The following is a 20,762-nucleotide window of genomic DNA, read 5'->3' on the forward strand; positions in this document are numbered from 1 at the left end:
AGTTGCATATTTTGCATCATTTCAAGAAACGAGGTAGAAAGTGCTACCTTCTGACAGCATATTTCCAAGTAAAAGTGTTTTACATCAAGTGCAAATTTTATATTTTCTCAACTTTTATTCAGATTTGTAGCAGAAACATTTTCATTAACTTCTGTTAAATGATGATGTAACAGTGAAACACTTGACGTCTCTGCTTTTACATTCTTTGTTTCCTTTGGTGCCTCAATTATTGGGTCAAAAAGCTTCTGCTCAGCCTTGTGGCCCTGCACACGGGCTTGTTAAGCATCAGAAGGAATTTTGCTCACAGCTTAAGATTGATGCAAACAGCCCCTTACCCAAGACTCCTCCCCCAGGAGATAAGGAAGTATGGACAAAAGTGACGACTGGGTTGTCAAGGACGTGTAGGAACATCACGTGTAGGAATATCAACAAAATGACTGGACTCAACTGGCCAGGGACAAGGAGTTTCACCCCCTCCTCAGGCCCTTGCTGGTGCCCGGATGTCTGAGGTTGGTCATCACCTCCTGACCTCCACCCTCTCCTGTTCCCCTCTTTCCCTAATATCAAAGGAGCTTGAAATCACATCCTGAGTTAAAGATGATGATATGGGACATTAGTCTGATATCTTGGTCTGCTGAATTTCTGAATAAAATTGCTTTCTTGGTCCCAACCCCTTATCTCTTGACTTATTGGTTCGTCATGCAGCAAGTGGAAGGAGACTGGACTTGGTAAAAATTATTAGGTGCTGTAACTTCATATTTACTTTTACCTGGACCCAGGCTGCCTCCTTGTTCTTACTTACAACCAGCTTCTTTGATCATTATCATCACCACATGTCTATAAAATTTTGATGAACTGAACGGTAATGTGTTATGGATTCTTCTATAAATCACCTTTTTGCTGTATTTTTCACTGAACCCTGTCTTATTCCAGCAATGATCTCATTTACAAATTAATTCATATACTATCTTTTATAGATACCTTAACTAATTTTTTAAAAAGCCCAATAGATATGATCAAAGGATACATTTCCAACCCATTACTTTTACTATCTAAAAATTCCTTACCAAAATGTGTATTTAAGTAGGTTTTATCTATTATGTACTAATAATAATTGTAATGAGACTTTAATCCAAAAAAAATGTTAAGAGGTTTCTAGTTACAGGAAAGTACGTATTAACTTTTATACATACTCTGTTGCACAGAAATTTGATGGAATCATCAATAAAAGACTATTAAATGTTTAGTAGAAAAGAATATAAATTATTAAAACGTCGCAATTTGACAAAATTCTCGGAGGCATATTGATGTAAATAGAATTTGGAAGGGAAAACAAACCTTGTAAATTTGCAGGGAGGTGATTTTATTTTAAAATATTTACAGTGTGGAAAATTATGTCCTTTGCAACAATAAAACATGTATTTTAAAAAAACGTAACGGGGACAGGGACTCCGGGGGAGCCTCACATTTAAGATTGATGCAAACAGCCGCTTACCCTAAACCCTTACCCTAAACCCCAAGGCCTGCGGTTCAGAAGGTGTAGTAGGGGGTCCCCCTCCTCGGACCCACAGCCTTCTAGGATCCCACCGTGGAAGCACCGGGCCTGGGCCACGCGGGACCGAGCGTGAAGCACGGGTGAGGCCAGCGCCCGCCGCCGCAGCCCCAATACCCTCGCCTCCACGGAGTCTCGGGCCCTGGGGCGCGCTGGGGCACGCGCCACACCCCCTAACCTCTCAGCCCCACCCCGCCCGCGCCGTGGGGGCGGGGCCGCGCCCGGCGACGCAGCTCTCCGGTCCCGGCCGGGGACGCGCGGGTGGGCGGGGCGGACCCGCGCCGGGGGCGTGGCCAGGGCACGTGGTGCGGAACAGACGCGGAGGCTGCGGGCGGGTAAGTGGTCTCTCCCCAGCTGGGAAGGGCCGGCCGCGGAGGGGAGTCCCCGGGGTAGGGGGCGGTGGTCTGCGTCCCTCTCGGCGTCCGGGCGCTGCCCCGAGGCTGGGGGCGTCGGGCTCGAGAACCAGGCAGGCGGGAGCAGCGCAGGCCGGGCCGGCCAAGGACGAGGCCTCCAGGGGCCCCGCGCGCGAGAGCCCAGCCCCAGGGGGTAGCGCGCCGCCTGGTCCCCGTGGCCGGCCGGGGGCGGGAAATAAGGGTGACCCGGCTGGAAGAGGCGCCCAGGGCTGTGCGGGAGGCGGGGAGCACGCGGAGGGCGCGGCCAGGCATCCTCCCAGGCCAGGCCCGCGGAAAGCCCGGGCCTGGGGCGGGGTCTTGGGCTGGTGTCCTGACCCAGGCGGGGTCAGAGGTCGCTAGCTCCCGCCCGCAGGGGAGGCGGCGGTGACCTTGAGCCCGGGTCGGCCTGCGCGGACTTGGGCGAGACCGTGACCCGGCCTTCCCTGCTCCCGGAGGTCCTGGCGAGAGAGGCGTTTCAGAGCTGTATGTCTGGGATAAAGCTCTAAACTGGGCAAGCTGGGGATTCTCTTCCCTGTTTTAGTGGGTTTTACAGATTTTAGCCAAGATACGGGTTTGTTTATTGATACAATCCTTGAGTTAATGAGGGGCAAGGATGGGGACGCTGGGAACTAGAAGAATGAGTTGCAGGTATTGCCGATGGCTCCAGGTGCCACCAGTGTAATTTTTCCTTCCCTTCTCACTAGTTTTACGATTTAAGTTACATTTCTCTCCAAGAACCTTCGATTTCAAGAAGGTAGTGAGGCTGGCGTTTATTTTGAAAGGGTAAGATTTGTTTCTGTTCACTCCAACACAGTGCTTTTACCTTGATAAATGGGGTTTGCCAGGGCATTTAGAACTGGTCCCGTTTAATGGCTCGGGTAGCGGGATGGGTGGGAGCTGGAATGACCCACGACTGAAGGGGAGAAGGGACCTGGCCTGACTTGGTGTCCCATCAGCCTCCGCCTGGTTAGTTCTGCAGAGAGGCAGTCGCTGTTTATTCCTGTCACTGGGCAGTGGAGAGCTGACGAGCCTGGGCTCTGCAAGGGGGCAACCTAGTTATCTTTGAGTGATTTCAGCTGGAAGGCTATTGAGTAGTTTATCTGCAAAGAAAAATATAGCAAAAAGACTAGTGCCACAGTGAGCTTGGGATTTGTGGTATCTCATGACCAGGAACTCAAGGGGAAAGGGCCCAGTGTAGCACGTTGTTCTAGAAGCATCCCTTTTTATGTTTTTGGTGATGGAATAGATGAAAATTGGTCTCCTTAATGCTCATGAGGTGCCTCTGCAGCATTCATGGACCAGCTTCCTGGGCTTTCAGATGAGAGCCTCAGCTAAAACTGAGTTTGGTAAGCATTTTACACTCTGTTCAGGGTGTTGGAAGAGGAGAGAGGAGGCACTGAGAACTGAGTGGTTTGATCCCGTTCTTACAGAAACCACTGCCCAGGCCCGGTCACTTCCTCAGTCTGTTTAACACCTGCTGCCCTTTATGTCCAAGTGGATTCTGTCTCCTCTATTTAGAAGTCACTTTGGGGTCCCGTACCAAGGGGCACTCCAACCGTAGTGTCAGTACGACACACAGGCATTCATCTGGTGTCCCACTTGAGAACCATCTAGATGTGGTAGGACCTTGTCCCGCTGCAGCTCCACGTCTGAAATACTTACTGTCACTGTGGTATAGCTGAGCTCTTTCCAGCTACTAAGTTCTAGCCTCGCCGTTTGATTGAATTTGAAGTGTCAGTTGAAGGAAGAGGAGAGAATCAGTTTTCAGAGTCCCAGTACCAGAATCATTTTTGTTTTATATTCATTCCACATTTTAAAGATGTTCAGTCACATGATTTCTTTTCCCCTGTATTTATAAAATGGAGCAGAATGTGTTGGGTCTCACATGGGAAACTGAAAGTTAGAAAATGCACTTTGGAGGGAAGCTGTGGGTTCCTGGAAGTTCATCTTAATCAGGCCTTGGGGAGGTTTTATATGTTGCCTTTGGCTGTTTTTGGACTCGGATTATCAACTTTTGAACAGAATCTGTTTCTCCTTGTGCTTTGCGGTGTTGTGGATTTGTGGCCTTAAGAGACAGGATGTGACATTTTTGCTGGGATCTTGGGAGGGATTATTTACTCTGTGGTAATAGTAAGTGGAAAGTTCTTTGTGTGATTTAAGAGAATAAAAATAAATCTAAAAAACTGTTTTAAATGCTGGTAAGTCAGTGTTACTGGGAAGTACCTTCATTTAATTTTCTTCAGATTGTCTTCAACTCAGGCCCTTCCTGCAGTTTCACACAATTTTGTGTACATTTTCCTTCTGAGAAAAGAGTGGGAGTTCAAGCTGAGCCTCACTGCTTCTCAAGGCTGTTTCTCTGCACTGTGGCCACTTCCTGGAAACCTCGTGACAGCCTTCAGGGCGGAGGAACACTTTATGATCCTGAACAAGTGCCTTCCAGTCCCTTCAGTTGGCCCCTGTCGAGTCAGGACTGACGGGTTGTTGTCCCTTCCAGGAACGTCTGAGGTCTGCGGTCTGGCTGGAAGATGTCTGCCCTCACTACCCTGTTTAAGTACATTGATGAAAATCAGGATCGCTATGTTAAGGTGAGGGACTACTTATTCCAGTAAGCATTAAAATTTGGTTTAATCATACGGGCTCAGAGGAACTTTCAAGAAACTAGTGTGAGTTGTGCCAGTTCAGTCATACTAAAAATATTGTCTAGTCAGAGAAAGACAAAAGCTGCGGGGTCTCACTTATATGTGGCCTCTAAAAAAGTTGAACTTGCAGAAGCAGAGAGTAGGATGGTGGTCGCCAGGGGCCGAGGGTTGGGGGAATTAGGGAGCTGTTGGTCAAAGGGTATAACTTCCATTTCTAAGAGGAATAGGTTCTGGGGAATTTAATGCACAGCTTGGTGACTAGTTATTAATATCGTGTAGTACTTGCAAATTGGCAAGAGAGTACATCTTAAGTATTCTTACCCTAAAGCTGGTAATGAGTGTGTGTGTGTGTGTGTGTGTGTGTGTGTGTGTGTGTGTGTGTATAGAGATCTTTTCCTCTGTCTCTTCATTATAGTATATAAGTTAGACTTTTGGCTTTGACAGAAAGTCGTAATATATATTTTTAGAACTAGAGCTAATCTGAGATTTTTGTTTAATCTCCACCTACAGTTTCTTATAGTTACAGATTAAAGAACTATTTTCATGTAGCACATTTTAAATGATTCGGTAATGTTACATATTAATCTGTTTCTTGACATTAAGTTGAAGAATCACATCTTGAAGTTATTCCTGTGGACTCATTTCAGGTGAAACCTTTAGAGTTTACATTATAAAAATTATACTTTAGAGAACTTGGCTGTTCTCAGGATGATAAATAAACTAACTTGGTCTGTGAAAATGTTGGGTATTTTTTGTGTCTTTCAGTTGTAATTTGTTAGATTCAGGTGTAAACTTACTGATTAAACTTTGTACGGTTCTTACCACATGCTTAATGTTTAAAAGTACACATTCTAACATTTTTGTTATGCTGTAGTTCTAGGTACAGGGTCAGTAAAAACAGTTTTTTTTAAGCTTAAATAAAAAGCAAATGTGATGGGGTTTTTTTTTTCTGTATCTAGTCAATGTGTTCAAAATGAATTGGCTACAGGTAGCAAGCCAACCTGGGATGCCAAAACATGGCACACTTAGGAATACCTTTCTCCCTGAAGGACTGCGTTCTCAGAACCCCTTTTTGCTTGTTATCCACAAACAGAAACTTGCAGAGTGGGTGGCCATCCAGAGTGTGTCTGCGTGGCCTGAGAAGAGAGGCGACATCAGGCGGATGGTGGAAGTTGCCGCCGCGGATATCAAGCAGCTGGGCGGCTCTGTGGAACTGGTAGATATTGGAAAACAGAAGGTATGAGTCTGGGGTCTTGGCACTGCAGAACCACAGAAAGATTACGTCTGAGTCGCTGATAGGGCTCAGCAAGGTCTTAAACCATCTTTTGTTGCAGATAACCTGCTTGACGTTAAAACAAATGAAAAGGCTTGATTTGTATTCTAAACTCTGTGGTTTCTTCATTTGGACTGAGACAAAGTTTTTGTGACACTCAGCATTTTCTCAGGAAGGAGAGCTGTTGAGTAAGTTAATGTAATGGCCATTCATAGAAAATAGCTTGCGATTCCCCCCAAAATCAGTCTGTTTTCAAACCAGGAGGTTATACACTCTCCATGTAGATGTACAAATAGTGTAAATAGAAGATTCTCACTCACCATACTGTGTCCCAGTGGATAGAAACACTGGTAGAAACACGCTGCATCCCAGTTGGTGGGAACATGCTTTTGCATGACTTGGGTCTGGAAGAAGCTTCCTTGTGATGGGTCTGTGAGCTCGGCTGCGTTTCTGTGCAGATTCTGACAGGTGAAATTCGTTTGTTTTCTTCCTAACTTAAGCGAGCACCCCTCATGATACAGCGTTCAGATGATTTCGGTCTTAACGTCAATGACACGTTTCACGGCGTGTATTTGCAAAGTTTCCCATTTTTTTTATATTGCAGGCTGTGATGAGGGTTGCTTTGCCTTGGTTCTCTTGCCTGCTGATAAGAATATTAAATCATAGTTCTGGGATTCTCCGAGTGGACATTCAGCTCATCTCGTCTACTCTTTTCATAAATGGGAGAACTCAGAGGCGTAGGTGGGCTGTGTCTCTCCTGCGAACCCAAGCCAGTTCATGGCGAAGGAAGCCAAAACCTGGGCCTCCTGATTCCAGTCCAGTATTGTTCGAGATGTCCTCTGACCACAAATTTGATGGTTGACGTCAGATACATTACAGCCTCCCAGCGCTTCTCCCCATTCATGAGAGAAGAAGCAGGTTTCTTTGTATTATTTCCTTTTAGGAGCATACTTGCTTCCCCTCCCTTTATTCACGAGAGATTTTTAAGAAATCTGGATGGCAGGTAATTTTTATGGGCTATTCATTGTAATAGATTGCTTCTCTTTGATACTGACATTGTGGTGCGGTTCCACAAAAGACAGGTGACCACCACTCTGAATTACATAGCATCCATTTTTAGCAAGGACTTGACAGGTGTCGTCACTGTTGGGAGTGCAGCAGCGAGTCTCACAGTGGGAGCCAGGAGCACGTCTCATCTCTTGCCGTCGCTTCGCTGGCAGTGGTCCATTCTTTGGGACGCAGATGACTTGGGGCAGGGGTGGAGGTGCACTTGAATGTGATTGTGCTCGCAGGAGCTGGTGCTGCCTCAGGCTCGAGGAAGAAAGATGACACTGGGTCTTCCAGGTCCTGCGACGGACATCGGAGCTTGATTCTGCAGGGGCGAGGCTGGTTTGGGGCTACTTGCTATAAGACCTGTGCACACATCAAGACAGTCCTGGCTGCTGCCAGATGGTGGGTTAGAAAGGGCGCCTGGTCATTAGGTGTGAGACTGGATGCTGAGGGCCTGACCTCTAGACAGAGGAGCTCAGGAGATGGGACGGTCATGGCTCCTGGGACCAGAGGTGATGTGTGGGACGAAGTTAATGCACAGGGTGGAGGAGGGCCCACTGGTGCTAGGCTGGGAGTGGGGTGAGCATGATGGCCATGGGCACGAGCAGAGGGAGAGCAGAATGTGGACTCGTCAAAGACTGTTGCCCAGACAGATACTCCAGTGAGGACAGCACGTGTCTTTGTAAACACTCGACTTTCTCTGCAGGCTGTATTCTTTCATGTTCAAAATAGCTGGGGATGCGCAGAGAGGGGATTGTGGTTTGCAGCATGAATTTCGGCACAGACTGCCCACGGGCCCAAACAGCTTCTTTAGAAAAATGCCAAAGTATTTTAGAGGAGCTGTATTGAGTAGAAAATGATTAGATAAAATCTTTTGTCATTTAAAAATAATTTTCCTCCTGAGGCCAGCTGCGGGCTGGCTGTGGCTGCTGCACAGGTCCTGTGTGATCAGACAGTGAGAGTAAGGGCTTCACCCGTGGTGGCTACGGGCCGTTCTTGTGAGAACCGCCATGCAGGGGTTGTTTGCCTGTGTGGGCACCTCTCTTCACCCTGTGCGTGGGCACCTGTGTGGTTCTCTGCGGTTACTGCATTGGAGTGTGTGTGAGTAGAGTTTCCTGGAAAGACAAATGCTGTGTCTTGCAAGAATTCCAGCAACCTGGAATGTTCCCCAGTGTCTATGTGCACTTAGAGATGCTCGCAACACCTGGGGCTTGGGGAAGGACACTTTACCAGCTCATCACCAGCCTTGTCCTGACTTGCTTGTCCCTTGTAGTTGCTCATTTTACCTTAATGGCAAATTGTTAGTTTAGCTTCCTGACCAAGTTTAGTTTGTGTGTTATGTTTATTAATGTGTATTTTCATACAGTGTATTTTCCAGTAACGACTAACCCGTATATGTGTGACAGTGCTAATGTGAGTAACCAGCTGAAACAAAGGGATATGTATGTACTTTATACCCTTTCAGCGTTTGTAATGTGTTCTTATGTAGAGGTTTAAAAAAAAATCAGCCTTTAAAAATTTACCAAATTACATGCAATAAGTAAATGTCATTTAGTCCATGTGCTCTGGATTATAGGAAAACAAATTCTTGTGAATTAGTGACATAGTTGAACAATATAAACTCCATAGTAGAGGATGATTAATGAGAATAAGAATGCTCAAGGTATTTTAATAATATCTGCTTATAAACAAATTTTTTAAACAAAGTCTGCCCTCGGTTGCTTCCCTGTCAATTGTCAGCTCCCTGATGGCTCAGAGATACCACTGCCACCCATTTTACTCGGCAAGCTGGGCTGTGACCCACAAAAGAAAACCGTGTGTGTTTATGGACATCTGGACGTGCAGCCTGCAGCCCTAGAGGATGGCTGGGATAGCGAGCCCTTCACCTTGGTGGAGCGAGACGGTAAGGGACGCTTTTCTAGAGGAAAAGTCCTGTCATATCCAGAGAAGCATTTCTACTATTTTACTTCAGGAAGTACACTGACAGTCTCTTGGTTGTTATCTTTCCAGAACAAGTTATTTTTACCTAATCTAGAATTGGGTTCTGGAAGTTTCTCCCATGTGCTCCAGCCATTGAAACATCAGCAAGTTCTCCTTTGTTGTGGAAATGAAGTGTTTGTGTCCTGGGGTTCTGATTTTGGCCTTCCCTTCGCTGCTGACATTTTTTCAGAAAACCTGCTCTGATTTGAGGCAGCACTCATACCTGTGATCATACTTGACCTGCTTGTGGCTGCTTCCCGGTGTAGTTTAGCAGCTCCACCTGGTCATATTAGAAAAGCGTCTGACTCTGCCCACCCCCGCCCACCCTGGCTGGGAGCAGTAAGAACGGCTCGGTGGCAATCACTGATGCCTCCCAGGGGGCACTTCGGCCCTGCCAAGGCTGATCTCTTCTCTTCCTGACCCCTTCTGTTAGGAAGGTTCCTCCTGCCTTCACTTGTGAATTTTCATGTTTCTTACCCTACAGCACTGGCCAGCTGAGGAAGCCCCTTCCTTTGTACCTTGCCCCCCGGGGCTAAGTCTGGACTTTCTGTCATTACAGCCCTTCTGGTTGGACACACTGAGTTGCTGTTCAAATCTTTCCCCTGTTCACTGTCAGCTGTGTTCATGACTGTGTACGACTGAGAACCCTTTTTGCTTAAAGCAGCATCTGTGAGGGAGTCCAGTCCGATGTCACAGCTGTCACCACAGTGTGACTGTTAACCTGCCATCAGCTGTAGAACTGGGCTTCTGTGCACCCTGCATCTGGATGCCCTGAGCCTCGAGCCCACGTACCTGCTGGGCCGTTCCCCCCACTGCTGTGTGGAACAGAACTCCATGCTTCCCTCCCCAGCCTGCCCTTCCTCACCCCCTCTCTGTCTGTGCATGGCGCTGCCAACTCCCCCACCATGTGCCCCAGGAGCCCGGAGGTCATCCTGGTCCTTACCCCTGTGCCTGCAGGCCCCCCGTCACTGTCAGCTCTTCTGCCCTGGCCACCGCGCTTACCCTGCTCAAGGCCCTCCTGTCACTTGTTGAAGTCATTGAGTCCTTCCCAACTCTGCCTCGCCCGTGGTGGCCTTGTCTGCTGTGTCTCTGCTTGACACCTCTCGGGGGATTTGGTGGCACCCCTGACCTCCCCATCTCATTTCCCCTCATGGCTCTTCCTCCGCCCACACCATGTGAACACCTGCTTCTGTGCCAGCTCGGTCCTCCATGCCTCCTGCAAGGCCTCCCGCAGCCCCTCGTCCATCCCACCAGACAGACAGACAGGGAGACAGCGATGCTCGGGCATGGATGGGGCAGGGATAGCTCCTCACGCTATGGATAAGCTTCCTTGCAAACACCCAAAGGCAGGCTGCGTCTCCTTGCCAGGGGAGCCCCGAGGGTGGGGACATGGTGCATCTGTCTTCACCCACCTCTCTCCAGCACCGTTCCACACTCCGCGGTTACCTAGTCAGTGTTCGTCAGAACAAGGATGCTTTTAGGAAAGCTTGTTAGTGTTTGCGAAAACTGGCTTTAGGCTATAAAAGGAAATTCCCAAAGAAATGATGGCTTTAAGCCTCATAATTCTTGGAAATGTGTCATGTTGAAACTGCTAAGTGTCAAAAACAGGGTAAGAGTGAGGGAGTCAGAGGACTGGCCAGGACAGGCAGGACAGAGAAGGCTGAGCCCTGAGCGTGCCGTGGCTGGGGGTCTGTTCTTGCTCTGCCCCGGTCTCTCTGGGCTGTGCTCCGCATGTGTGCAGAGGGCCGGGAGAGGGCCCGGGTGTCTTTGCCTAGTCGTCATTCATGGTGGCCAGTGCCCAGCCAGACACCTACCTTTCTGGGCTTTTGGGGTTCCCAGAAGCGGGTGTACAGAAGGGAGGTACTGTAACTAATTAGACTGAGAAGCAGTACCCTGTCCTTTAGTCTTGGGATAACCTAGAGAAATAAATAATGAACGTAAGTTCTATTCTTTACTGCATGAGGTGTCAAAATTGGGGTGGGGTGAGGCTTATAGTTCCCTCTTGGTAATGGTGTACCGTGCGTACTGCAGATGACCAGGTTTTCCACCCTGACCGCTACCATCTGGTTCTGGAAATAGGAGCTGGGTCTGCGCAAACCCCAAACCAGCGGAACTGTGCGCTGGCCGACTGCCGCAACCCTGGGGAAAGGGGGATACCTGGAGGCATATGGTTGGCTCTCTGGTAAATTCTAACCAAAGTTTTGGATGGAGACTTGAGGCTTATTGGAATGAAAATGGGGCTTTTGAAGAGAAAGTCTTAGTGTGGCTGCCTGTAGCTGTGCTAAGCTGTTACCGGGTGTTCTGGAAAGACGCTATCCTTTCTGTTCTGTAGTTGTAACCGTGTGAATTTGCTGATTGTTATTACAGGCAAATTATATGGGAGAGGCGCAACTGATGACAAGGGGCCAGTGGCTGGCTGGATCAACGCCCTGGAAGCCTTTCAGAAAACGAATCAGGTATTTCAGCCACAGCAGAGGCCTGGGCCACCTGCTCCCCTCTTAGCAGTACAGACAAAGCAGGGCTTTCTGTTGCCGGAGCAGCCTGCAGAGCTCGCAGATCACCGGAGTGCTGGACAGCAAGCTTCTTCCAAACTGTCAGCACGGTCAGGTCAGATTTAAGATCATAGAGTTGTTTTCCAGCTTTGAGAAACATTAAAGGTGTGATTGTTTCACAGTTCAAAGGTCACGCCGATGACTCAGCGGGAATCCAGCCCACAGGGAGCTGCGTTCTCAGGCCAGGCCCCACCTTGGAGAGCCCGGGGCGAGGGCCCCCGATAACACACAAGCCCCCGCTTCCCTGGACAGCTGTTATCCTCCTAAAAGTGTACTTTGTTTTTAAAATATGTTTCCTTAGCTATGAAATATTAACTCCTTGTCAAGAGCTTGTAAAGTAGAAAGTAAAAAGGCGCCTAGAATCCCGGCCCTCAGAGACCTAGTATTTTGTGACTTACTGATCCGCTGGACTGTGTTTAAACTAGTTGTGATCAGCGTGTATAGACAGGTTTTGTTTCTTGCTTTTTGTCTTGTATCATGACAGAATGACAACGAGAAGCATTTCTGTCAGAGCACAGGCAGCAGGTCCGGGCAGGGTCCCGGCTCCGGCTCCTCTGTCTGGGGGCATTGTGCACAAGAGGGGGCCGGGCCCAGAGCCTCAGGCTGCTGGGGCCCTAGGACTGGGAAGGCCCCCCCCCGGAGGGGGCCCTGTGGAGTCTGGGGGCGACCGAGGCAGGGGTGGCCATGTGCATCTGGTCTATTGGAGAGGCGGAGGCGGGGAGGTGATGTATGTAGTGGTAAAGAGTGCTGCCCAGGGTGGACTTGAGTCGGCACGGGGCCTGACATTCTGTCACCTGTGCAAGTCCCCTCGCTCAGGTGCAGCTTCATTTTCTCATGTGTGGAAGGCCCACCTGCCTTGCCACACAGCATGGAGGAGGCCTGGAAACAAGCTCAGGAGCCAGGTGTGCGGCAGTGTCTTAGCTACTGTTAGCTCCTGCGAAAGGGACTTGAGTGTGTGCAGCTAGTGCACCTGGAAGTAGGAAAGGGCCCCTGTTCACTCTTGTGTGCCCTGGCGGAAGCCGCATCGCACAAGCAAAGACTGGTTTTCTTTGTGTCGGGGCCTCTATTTCAGAGCAGCTGGGCTCTGGAGGTGCCGGATTGGCACCGGATGGGTGCAGAGGGCCTGGTGAGTGGGCTGTGTGCTCATGCTGGTGCCCTGACAGCCCAGAGCCTGGGGACGGGTCGCTGGGGTATGCGCAGCCTGCCTGAGGCATTGGCCTAGAGGAAGTCTGGGGCTTGAAATTGGTGACTTCAAAACATGATGGCCTCCTCTCTGTGTTGTCCCTAAGAAATGACAGTGCCTGGAAGCTGAAGGCCTGCACACTTAATTATCTTCCACAGGAAGTTCCAGTCAATGTCCGGTTCTGTTTGGAAGGCATGGAGGAGTCGGGCTCTGAAGGCCTAGACGAACTGATTTTTGCCCAGAAAGACACGTTCTTTAAAGATGTGGACTACATCTGCATTTCCGACAACTACTGGCTGGGAAAGACAAAGCCATGCATCACGTACGGTCTCAGAGGCATCTGCTACTTCTTCATCGAGGTGCCGGCCCCCTGTGTGCTTAGTGGCTTTCCTTAACCCGTTGTCTTTCGTAGCCTGTGGCGGGCTTGTACCAGGTAGTGGGCCAGATGCTTGATGAGAAGCACAGGCCTGCCGGTGCCCCAGTTCTGACAGACGGAAGCCTTCATAATGTGCCAGGCCTGCCAGCGATCAGAAGTCAGTTCATACAGCTCCAGGCTAGGCTGGTCTTCTTTGTAGTATTGCCTTGGAGTAGTGAGAAAAGATTAAATGCCAGGCCATTCACCAAGATAGACATATAAAACATTTAAGATTAAAAGACCTCCTTTTAAAAGTTAAAAATGTTCGCACCTCAGCCCTTAAGCTCTTATCCCTCGACCAAGCAATCTTGGGAGCTGCAGCCTCGCTTAGACACAGAAGCTGAGGCTGGGCGGAGCGGGAGGGGCGGCCTGCTGGACCTGGCATCACCGGCCACCCAGCCGAGCCTCGGTCTCCACAGATAACGGTGGGGGCGCCTACCAGCCAGGGCAGCTGTGATGACTCCCTTAGTCCTGCATGGAGAGTGACTTACAGACAGAAAAGTCCTAGAAATGACATCACCCCACTGGGCACGCACTCTGTGCAAGGTACCACCCTTGCTTTATGGCTCGGCTGGCACGGAGCACGGCAGCTGTGAGTTGAGAGCTCTTACTGTGCCGCGTGACTGGTGAGGGGCTCAGGCCGGCAGACTCGGGCAGCCTCTCCCTGGTCGTGTGGCTCGTCAGTGGTGGGGCAGGGCAGAGCCCAAGCCCGTGGGCTCTCGGCGGGCAGTTTCTCATGGCAGGTGTGGTCCTGTCAGTGGAACGGTGCAAGGTCTTTGTGAAGCTGGTAAAGGCTGGGTGCCTGAGGAGGTGCCCTGTAGCTTTCACCTGTGCCCAGCATGCCCAGCTCCCCCTGCTCACCTGCAGTCACCATGCCCAGAAGAATTTTTTGGTTGCCAAAGTTTTATACTCTAGGAAATGCCCTGTTTTGCCTCTTGGGGGAGGAAATTTTGATTTGAAAATGGTCTCTCAGGTCTTGTGAATGTTCTTTGTTTAGTTGACTACAATGTGATAAGAACGAGCTCCTTCTGAGCAGCCAAATAGAATGGCCTTTGCTCCCATCCAGGTGGAGTGCAGTGACAGAGACCTCCACTCGGGCGTGTACGGTGGCTCCGTGCACGAGGCCATGACAGATCTCATTGCACTGATGGGTGAGTATGGGTTTCAGTCACCACTCAGTGATGTGCGAGAAAAGTTGGAGTGGGCATACTTCCCGGCTGTCACCGCCATTTGGGGCATTTTCATGTTCTTTGTGAGCCACTTCCGTCTTCCTAACTGGCCGCCTCCCTCCCCCACTCACATTCCCTCCAAGAGATCCACATGTCTCATTCCTGCCTCTCTCCCTTGCTTCCGCTCTGTGTCACCAAACCCTTCTTGGTCCCAAGACCCCCCTGGGAGTTCCGGCCCCAGGTGGCCCCGGGTGACCAGGTCCTGGACGCAGGCAGCCACCCTGCCCTGGACGCGGTTGTGCCCTCTCTCCCTTGGGGGCCTTGCTCCGGCCTGCTTGACGTGTGAGTGGCCGCAGTGGGGCCTGCCTGGCCCGCTCAGAGAGCGAGGACTCGCCCCGCCCGGTCCCCTTGGGCGCAAGGCTGGGCGAGCTCCTGCCTCGCCCTCCGTTTGCTAAGCCTGTTTCCTTGCCTCGCAGGCGGCGGCTGCCAGTCAAGGAATCAGGGTTGTTTCTGGGGCTGGGGTCTGCTCTTTGCCACTGGGCTTTCCGCCTCAGCTTGGGGCAGCTCATGTCTTGTGGAATGTGCATTAAAAAAGAAATGTTGGATAGTGGGGTGGCTTTTAGAGGAAGCCTGCTGAAGCCGGTCTGTGGGCACGGACAGCTCACCCAGCCTCCGAACCTCGGGCTCTGCCTTAAATGGGCAGACGCACTGCCCGCCTTGCTGCCTCGTCCCAGTAATGAAACGACCGCACAAGCGGAGGGGCGGCCTGGAGACGGCACTGCGGCAGTAGGCCCCTGGGCCCTCCTCGGTCCGTGGCTGCAGTCAGCGTAGCTCGCCCTCCCTGCTCTCCTACAGGCTCCCTGATGGACAGGAGGGGGAAGATCCTCATCCCGGGCATCAGCGAGGCCGTGGCCCCTGTGACAGAGGACGAGCTGCAGCTCTATGACAAGATCGACTTTGACCTGGAGGAGTACGCCAGGGACGTGGGGGCGGACACCCTGCTGCACAGCTGCAAGGTGCTGGCTGCCCCGGGGCCCAGGCCTCCTGCCATGCCCTGCCCTGTCCAGGGGTCCCCGTGGGAAGGAGCCAGAGGTGCTGGCAAAATGTGGTACAGACACTGGAAAGCTGGTGTCACCACCAGGCTGGAGCTGGGAAGTTTAAAAGCGTCCAGAGTTGACTTTTGACAACGTAGGGCCTGAGGAGCGTGCAGGCAGGAGACTTGGTGACAGGCAGCTTTTACCTTGTTTGCACTTCTGGGGTGATCTCCTCACCGCAGGCCCAGAGGTGGTGGAAGGTGTCCCTGACAGCCAGGCACGGGTGGAAACCATTTGCCCAGAGGTGTGCTTCCTTCTTAGAAAATTGTGTCAGGCCTTTTCCTTAATTAGCCTATTCCCTGGGTTATGAGGTTCTGGTTATATTTATGTCCAGTTTAGCCAGCATTAGTTGAAATGCAGTGGCAGGCCCTGATGTAAGAGAAATACAGCCTTTCGGCCCTTGAGTTCCATCTCTCTGTGTAAAAGAACGTGCAGGGGCCACCCAGGCAGTCTAGAGCTCTGTGCCTGGGAGCGTGAGGCTGCTTATCAGGGGGGAGCCTGCCGGGAACGGGAGGGACTGGGACTCAGGCAGAAAAGGCCTGATGTGTAGGCCTCTGTGGCCTCCCAGGGAGCTTGTCTCCTCTTCTGGAAGCCGACAGACAGGACTGGTTTGAGTGGAGGGTGGGCTGGTCTGGTCTCGTGGACAGACTATAGGCAGGGCTGCAGCTGGGTTGGCGCCGGTGCGGTGAAGGGGGTCACCGCTCAGGCTCCTGCAACAAGGAGAGCCTTGAGCTGGGGTGCAGACAAGGGCCAGGGTGCATCCATCTCGGGGCACATCAGAGAGTTGATGGGACCAGGTGGAGTAAGTGTTGCAGGCAGAGCAGAGGGGAGGAGGTGTCGCTGGCGACAGTCACTCGGGGGCTGCTACTGTGGTCGGGCAGCGGAGTCTGGGGACGATAGGGCTGTGGGTGCACTTCTGTCCCCCCACGCTGCCTACCACCTTCATGTTGGCTTTTGTATGAGGTGTCTGCTTTGGGGGCCTGTGCGTTCCTTCCGCGTATCACCGAGCTCTCCGGTTCACGAGCAACAAGTCCATGTGCCAAGTGGCTGAGTCACTGTGAGCCCCAGGAGCCCCGTCCAGTTTCTCTGGGCCAGCCAGCCACCCAGTTGGCAGCCTGATCTCTCCTGACTTGTCCACTGTTGGGCGCCCAGGGCATGATTATACCTAGAGACACAGTAGGCCGCTTTGTGCCAGGCCCCCCAGCAGAGGGCATGACACCGGTCCAAGGTCACAGGCCAGGGATGCTGGTGGGGGGTTGTGGCTTTCCTCCCCAGCAGGCCTCGGAGGGATCGCAGGTGCCCGTCGGTGTCTCCCTGTTCCTCTGCTTTCTGGCTCTGCTGGTCAGTTTAGTTCACCTGCACAGTCTGGCTCTGGTGAGACGGGAGGTGCCCCCATGAGGCTGTTAGGAGCACACCGAGCCCCCTCTGTGGTGACTGGAGCACCTCGGGGCAGACTCACCTGCCAGCCGTGCCGGGCTCTGCGCCTCCTTCCCGGGCCCGCTCGTGACTAAGTGAATGTCCCAGTCAACATTCCCATGTCCTCATCGCACAGGGCCATCCCCTGACCATGTTGTTTTCTGCAGAAAGACATCCTGATGCACAGATGGCGGTACCCGTCCCTCTCCCTCCACGGGATCGAAGGCGCCTTCTCGGGGTCGGGGGCCAAAACCGTGATTCCCAGGAAAGTGGTCGGCAAGTTCTCCATCAGGCTTGTACCAAACATGACTCCTGAGGTGGTCAGCGAGCAGGCACGTGGGGCCGGGGTGGGGGTGTGGCGGCCGCTGTGCCACGGCTCTGAGCACACAGTCCAGGGGCCCCGCTTGGCTCTTGCCAACTCAGTAATTACTGGAAGAAGAAGGTCAGAAACTGATCAAAGATAAAGGCCTTATAGAAAGCATCACACAGAAGTGACCTTTGTCACAGCTGAGGCGTGCAAAAACCCGACCTCTGACCTTAGCCTAAGGTTTCACTTCAAGTGCTGACTTTGGGCTGAATATGTTAGGGTGAGAGTCCGAGGACGGGGGTGAGGAGTGGAAGGGAAATGGCAGAGGGAGCACATCCAGAGCTGCAGGGCAGCGGGCCCCGGGGAGCGGTCTGCTGCCCTCACCCGCGAGGTTGCTTGGGGAAGTGGGATCAAGGTCCCCCTCTTGGGAGAGGGGTTGTCACCAGGCACCCCCGCAGTGGCACCAGGCCTGTTTCTGGTCCAGGTGTGATCATTTTTATAAAGCAAGTCAAGGCATATTTTTTAAAAACTTGATTTAAAATATGATCAAATAAGAATATTTACATAAAGGGGGAATTGTTTGAAATTAAAGCATTACCTTCAAATAACTGGATTTTGTTTCTTGGTAAAATCACTTTTTCTGTTCTAGTTAAGCAGATTACTCTTCAGCAAAATGAGACCCCCGTAGACACTGTAGTGTAGGGTCTGCAGACCCTTTGCAGGTGTGTTGTGTGCTTGTGGGAGACCCACTGGAGACTTGAGAGCAGGTCACTAGCTCTGGACCAAATCAAATGCCAGGCTCACAAGCCTCGTGTCTCTTTGTGGTTCAGGTCACAACCTACCTGACTAAGAAGTTTGCTGAACTGCACAGCCCTAACAAGTTCAAGGTGTACATGGGCCACGGCGGGAAGCCCTGGGTGTCCGACTTCAACCACCCACACTACATGGCTGGGAGAAGAGCCCTGAAGACAGGTCAGACATTGCCCTGGTGGGTGCGTGCCAGGGCGCCCAGCACAGCTGGCAGAGCTCTGTTGTATCGTGTGGGCACGTAGCTATGTGCCGAGGCCTTGCCAGGAGCCGGACGTGGGGCCGGGGTGTGCCAGCAGCCGCCTGAAGAGCAGCGGTGGTCCTCAGGCCTCGCACGGGGCCCAGACTCAGAGGTGCTGAGCAGTGGGTCCACGGAGGTCGCCAGCCTGGTGGCCCCAAAGCTTACCTGTCTTCTGCTCCCTTCTTCCCCAGTGTTTGGCGTTGAGCCGGACCTGACCAGGGAAGGCGGCAGTATTCCCGTGACTCTGACTTTTCAGGAGGCCACAGGCAAGAACGTCATGCTGCTGCCCGTGGGGTCGGCCGATGATGGCGCGCATTCCCAGAACGAGAAGCTCAACAGGTGGGGCGTGGGTCCTCTGCCCTGAGTCTGGGCTTGTTCTCCCATGGGCACCAATGAGAAGCCCTCCAGGCCCTTCCTCCTCCATGCCACCTCCTGTCCTGCCGCCAAGGTTGGAGAGCAGGAGGTGGCGATTTCTGTGACCGCTGCCTCTGGTGCCTTCTACCCCGGGGGTGGGAACCTCTGATGGAGGCGGGGAAGGGGCAGGGGGCAGGGCGGGTCATCAGAACAAGGCTCCGCCTGTGGTCTGTGGTTACCTCTGTACTTGGCCTGTGACTGAAGCTTCCTAAGGCGCCTTTACACAGTCGCGGCTTATGCAGTGGGAGGAGGGTTCCCTGAGCAGTGGGGATGGAAGGTGGTCACTCAGTGACCCCCGAGGAGGAGAGAGCCAGGCAGGCCGGGAGGACGGGAAACGGGCACTCCTGGGTAAGTGGGCCAGTTGGGGAATAAGAGTCAGAGACTCTCCTTGGAGACTAAAGGGAGGGGACAGAGACCTGGGAACTGGGAAGCGAGGCGGTGGCCTCATACCCAAACCAAGGGAGAGGCCAGCATCAAGGCAAGGCTCTTCCTAGGAACTGCTGGGGGAAGGCCTGCCTGGTCTGTCAGACCAGGTCCGGGCTGGTCCCTGGTGGCTCAGTCAGGCTAAACCTGGAGAATCCTAAAGGCACATGGAGCTGAGGGCCAGCGAGCCAGCACGGCGGGACGCTCCCAGGAGTGCCGCGCGTGAGCCCGGACCTCGGCGCACCAGCCACCATGCCGCGTTCTTCTCCGGCAGGCACAACTACGTGGAAGGAACCAAAATGCTGGCCGCGTACCTGTACGAAGTGTCTCGGCTGAAGAACTGAGAGGCGGGCTTCCCACACTCCCCGCCCGCCGCCCTCACTCTCCAGGTGGTGCAGGAAAGCAGAGCGCGTCTCTCCCCTCCGCTTCGTCATCACTCGGCTGCCCCGGATGACGTGAGAGCATCACTTGTCTCGTGCGTGGAGTTACATGTGCTGCACAGTTAGAGGTTTTCAGTCCTGGGGCATTAATGGCCCCGAGTCACAGCCGAGTTCTCAGATGCTGTCAGCACCACCCGGTCTCGGGGAAGTAGCCCCGGCCTGGGGGGGGCATGAGCCCCGCGGGAGGTCCTGGCTGTCCTCCTGTGGGCCTCGTGGGGCCTTGGCGCGTTCTGGTCCATCTCTCCTGCCCGGCTCAGGGCCGTGCATACTGGGGATATTTGGTCAGGCACATCTGATGCCTTGAGGGGCCCTCTCCTGATTCCTGTCTGTTGTGCACGTTCTGTCCTCCAGACGTCAGCCGTCACTTATGTGTCCTGTCTTCTCTTCATTGTGATCTCAGACCTTAACCTGCCTGGCCCGACTGTTTGGTTTCAGTCTGTACCACTAAATAAAAAGTAAACACGAAGCCTCCGGAAGCGTTTTTGCCCATCTGACTTACCCCCGGAGCACGCCTGTGCGCGTGGAGGGCTGTGGCGGCTCAGGACGGGTGCCTGGGACCCACCCACCCCTCTTGTGCCAGGAACCGTCCCCATTCCTGCCCCTTTGTCTGCCAGGTCACTGAAAATCAAATCAAACTGCCTTAAACAGAATCGTTGATTGGTCCAGACGATGTAAAGACAAGTAAATTCCAATCAGAGGACCCAGGGTTTTATTCAATATTAAGTCTCTATTTTGTCCATTTTACTGACCATTTGTGACTCAGGTCAGAACTCGGATGAGAAAGAGGTGCCATTTATTGGGCTGCCTCTCACCCATGCTTGTTAGACCAGATGGTGATGCTGGGAGTCATTCATTCTTCGGGCCCCCGTGACCTCTCACTGTACCCCCTCTCCTCTCTGCCCCTGGCGCCTCCTCTCCCGTGCCCACCCTGGCGTGAACCTCCTTCCTAACCACTTGCCCTTGCGGAGGCTCATGGAGGAGACAGTCTGATGCGGTCACCGTGGACACTCACAGCTCGTCCCCAGTTCAGCTGCCTGCTGGGGGGTCCTGGCACTTCAGCACTAGCGTCTAGTAGGAGACAAACTTTGCCCTCTGCCCAGGCTATGCCGTTGGCCACCAGACACTCGTAGAGGAGCCCTCCCTGTGTGGGGATGCCCCGAACCACCGGATCTAAAGCTTGTCCTGTGCTGTGTTACTCCAGGCAGGAAGCAGGCCGCTGGCAGAAACACCTGCTCCATCCCCTCAGAATGACAACTGCGGGAAGGCCGTGTCCTCGACCAGAAGAGGACGGGCTGAGGGGAGCCCTTCTGACCGGAGGCCTCAGGGTCTCCACGTGGAGGGAGAGGCGTGTGTTCCACTCTTGTTCCTTTTTGGTGGCACTGTCAGGAAAAGACGCCGGGCTCACCAGGATCCTT

General features: G+C 52.5%; 1 protein-coding gene across 3 annotated transcripts; it reads left to right on the forward strand.

The window, feature by feature from the left end:
• The first annotated feature begins 1,793 nt into the window (after positions 1-1,793).
• CNDP2 (carnosine dipeptidase 2) lies at positions 1,794-19,813 on the forward strand. 3 transcript variants are annotated; one of them, XM_037007381.2, is made up of 12 exons: positions 1,794-1,887; positions 4,439-4,529; positions 5,677-5,820; positions 8,647-8,809; positions 11,254-11,342; positions 12,780-12,980; positions 14,103-14,187; positions 15,061-15,221; positions 16,883-17,047; positions 17,853-17,994; positions 18,262-18,409; positions 19,182-19,813. In XM_037007381.2, exons 2-12 carry the CDS (start codon positions 4,470-4,472, stop codon positions 19,249-19,251), a joined length of 1,428 nt encoding a protein of 475 aa, XP_036863276.1. In that variant the 5' UTR covers positions 1,794-1,887; positions 4,439-4,469; the 3' UTR covers positions 19,252-19,813. The 3 variants fall into 3 exon arrangements, with proteins under 3 accessions (XP_036863276.1, XP_017534865.1, XP_017534864.1); XM_017679376.3 differs by lacking the exon at positions 1,794-1,887 and adding an exon at positions 1,903-2,018; XM_017679375.3 differs by lacking the exon at positions 1,794-1,887 and adding an exon at positions 2,650-2,727.
• The last annotated feature ends 949 nt before the right edge of the window (positions 19,814-20,762 follow it).

Source organism: Manis javanica, chromosome 9 (genome assembly GCF_040802235.1).
Source record: "Manis javanica isolate MJ-LG chromosome 9, MJ_LKY, whole genome shotgun sequence".
In the NCBI taxonomy this organism is placed as follows: Eukaryota; Metazoa; Chordata; class Mammalia; order Pholidota; family Manidae; genus Manis; species Manis javanica.

Coding starts and splice junctions, on each gene's coding strand:
- CNDP2 (XM_037007381.2), top strand. CDS start 4,470: ATGTCTGCCCTCACTACCCTGTTTAAGTACATTGATGAAAATCAGGAT. Junction 4,530..5,676: donor ATCAGGATCGCTATGTTAAG/GTGAGGGACTAC, acceptor ATCCACAAACAG/AAACTTGCAGAGTGGGTGGC. Junction 17,995..18,261: donor GAGAAGAGCCCTGAAGACAG/GTCAGACATTGC, acceptor CTTCTTCCCCAG/TGTTTGGCGTTGAGCCGGAC.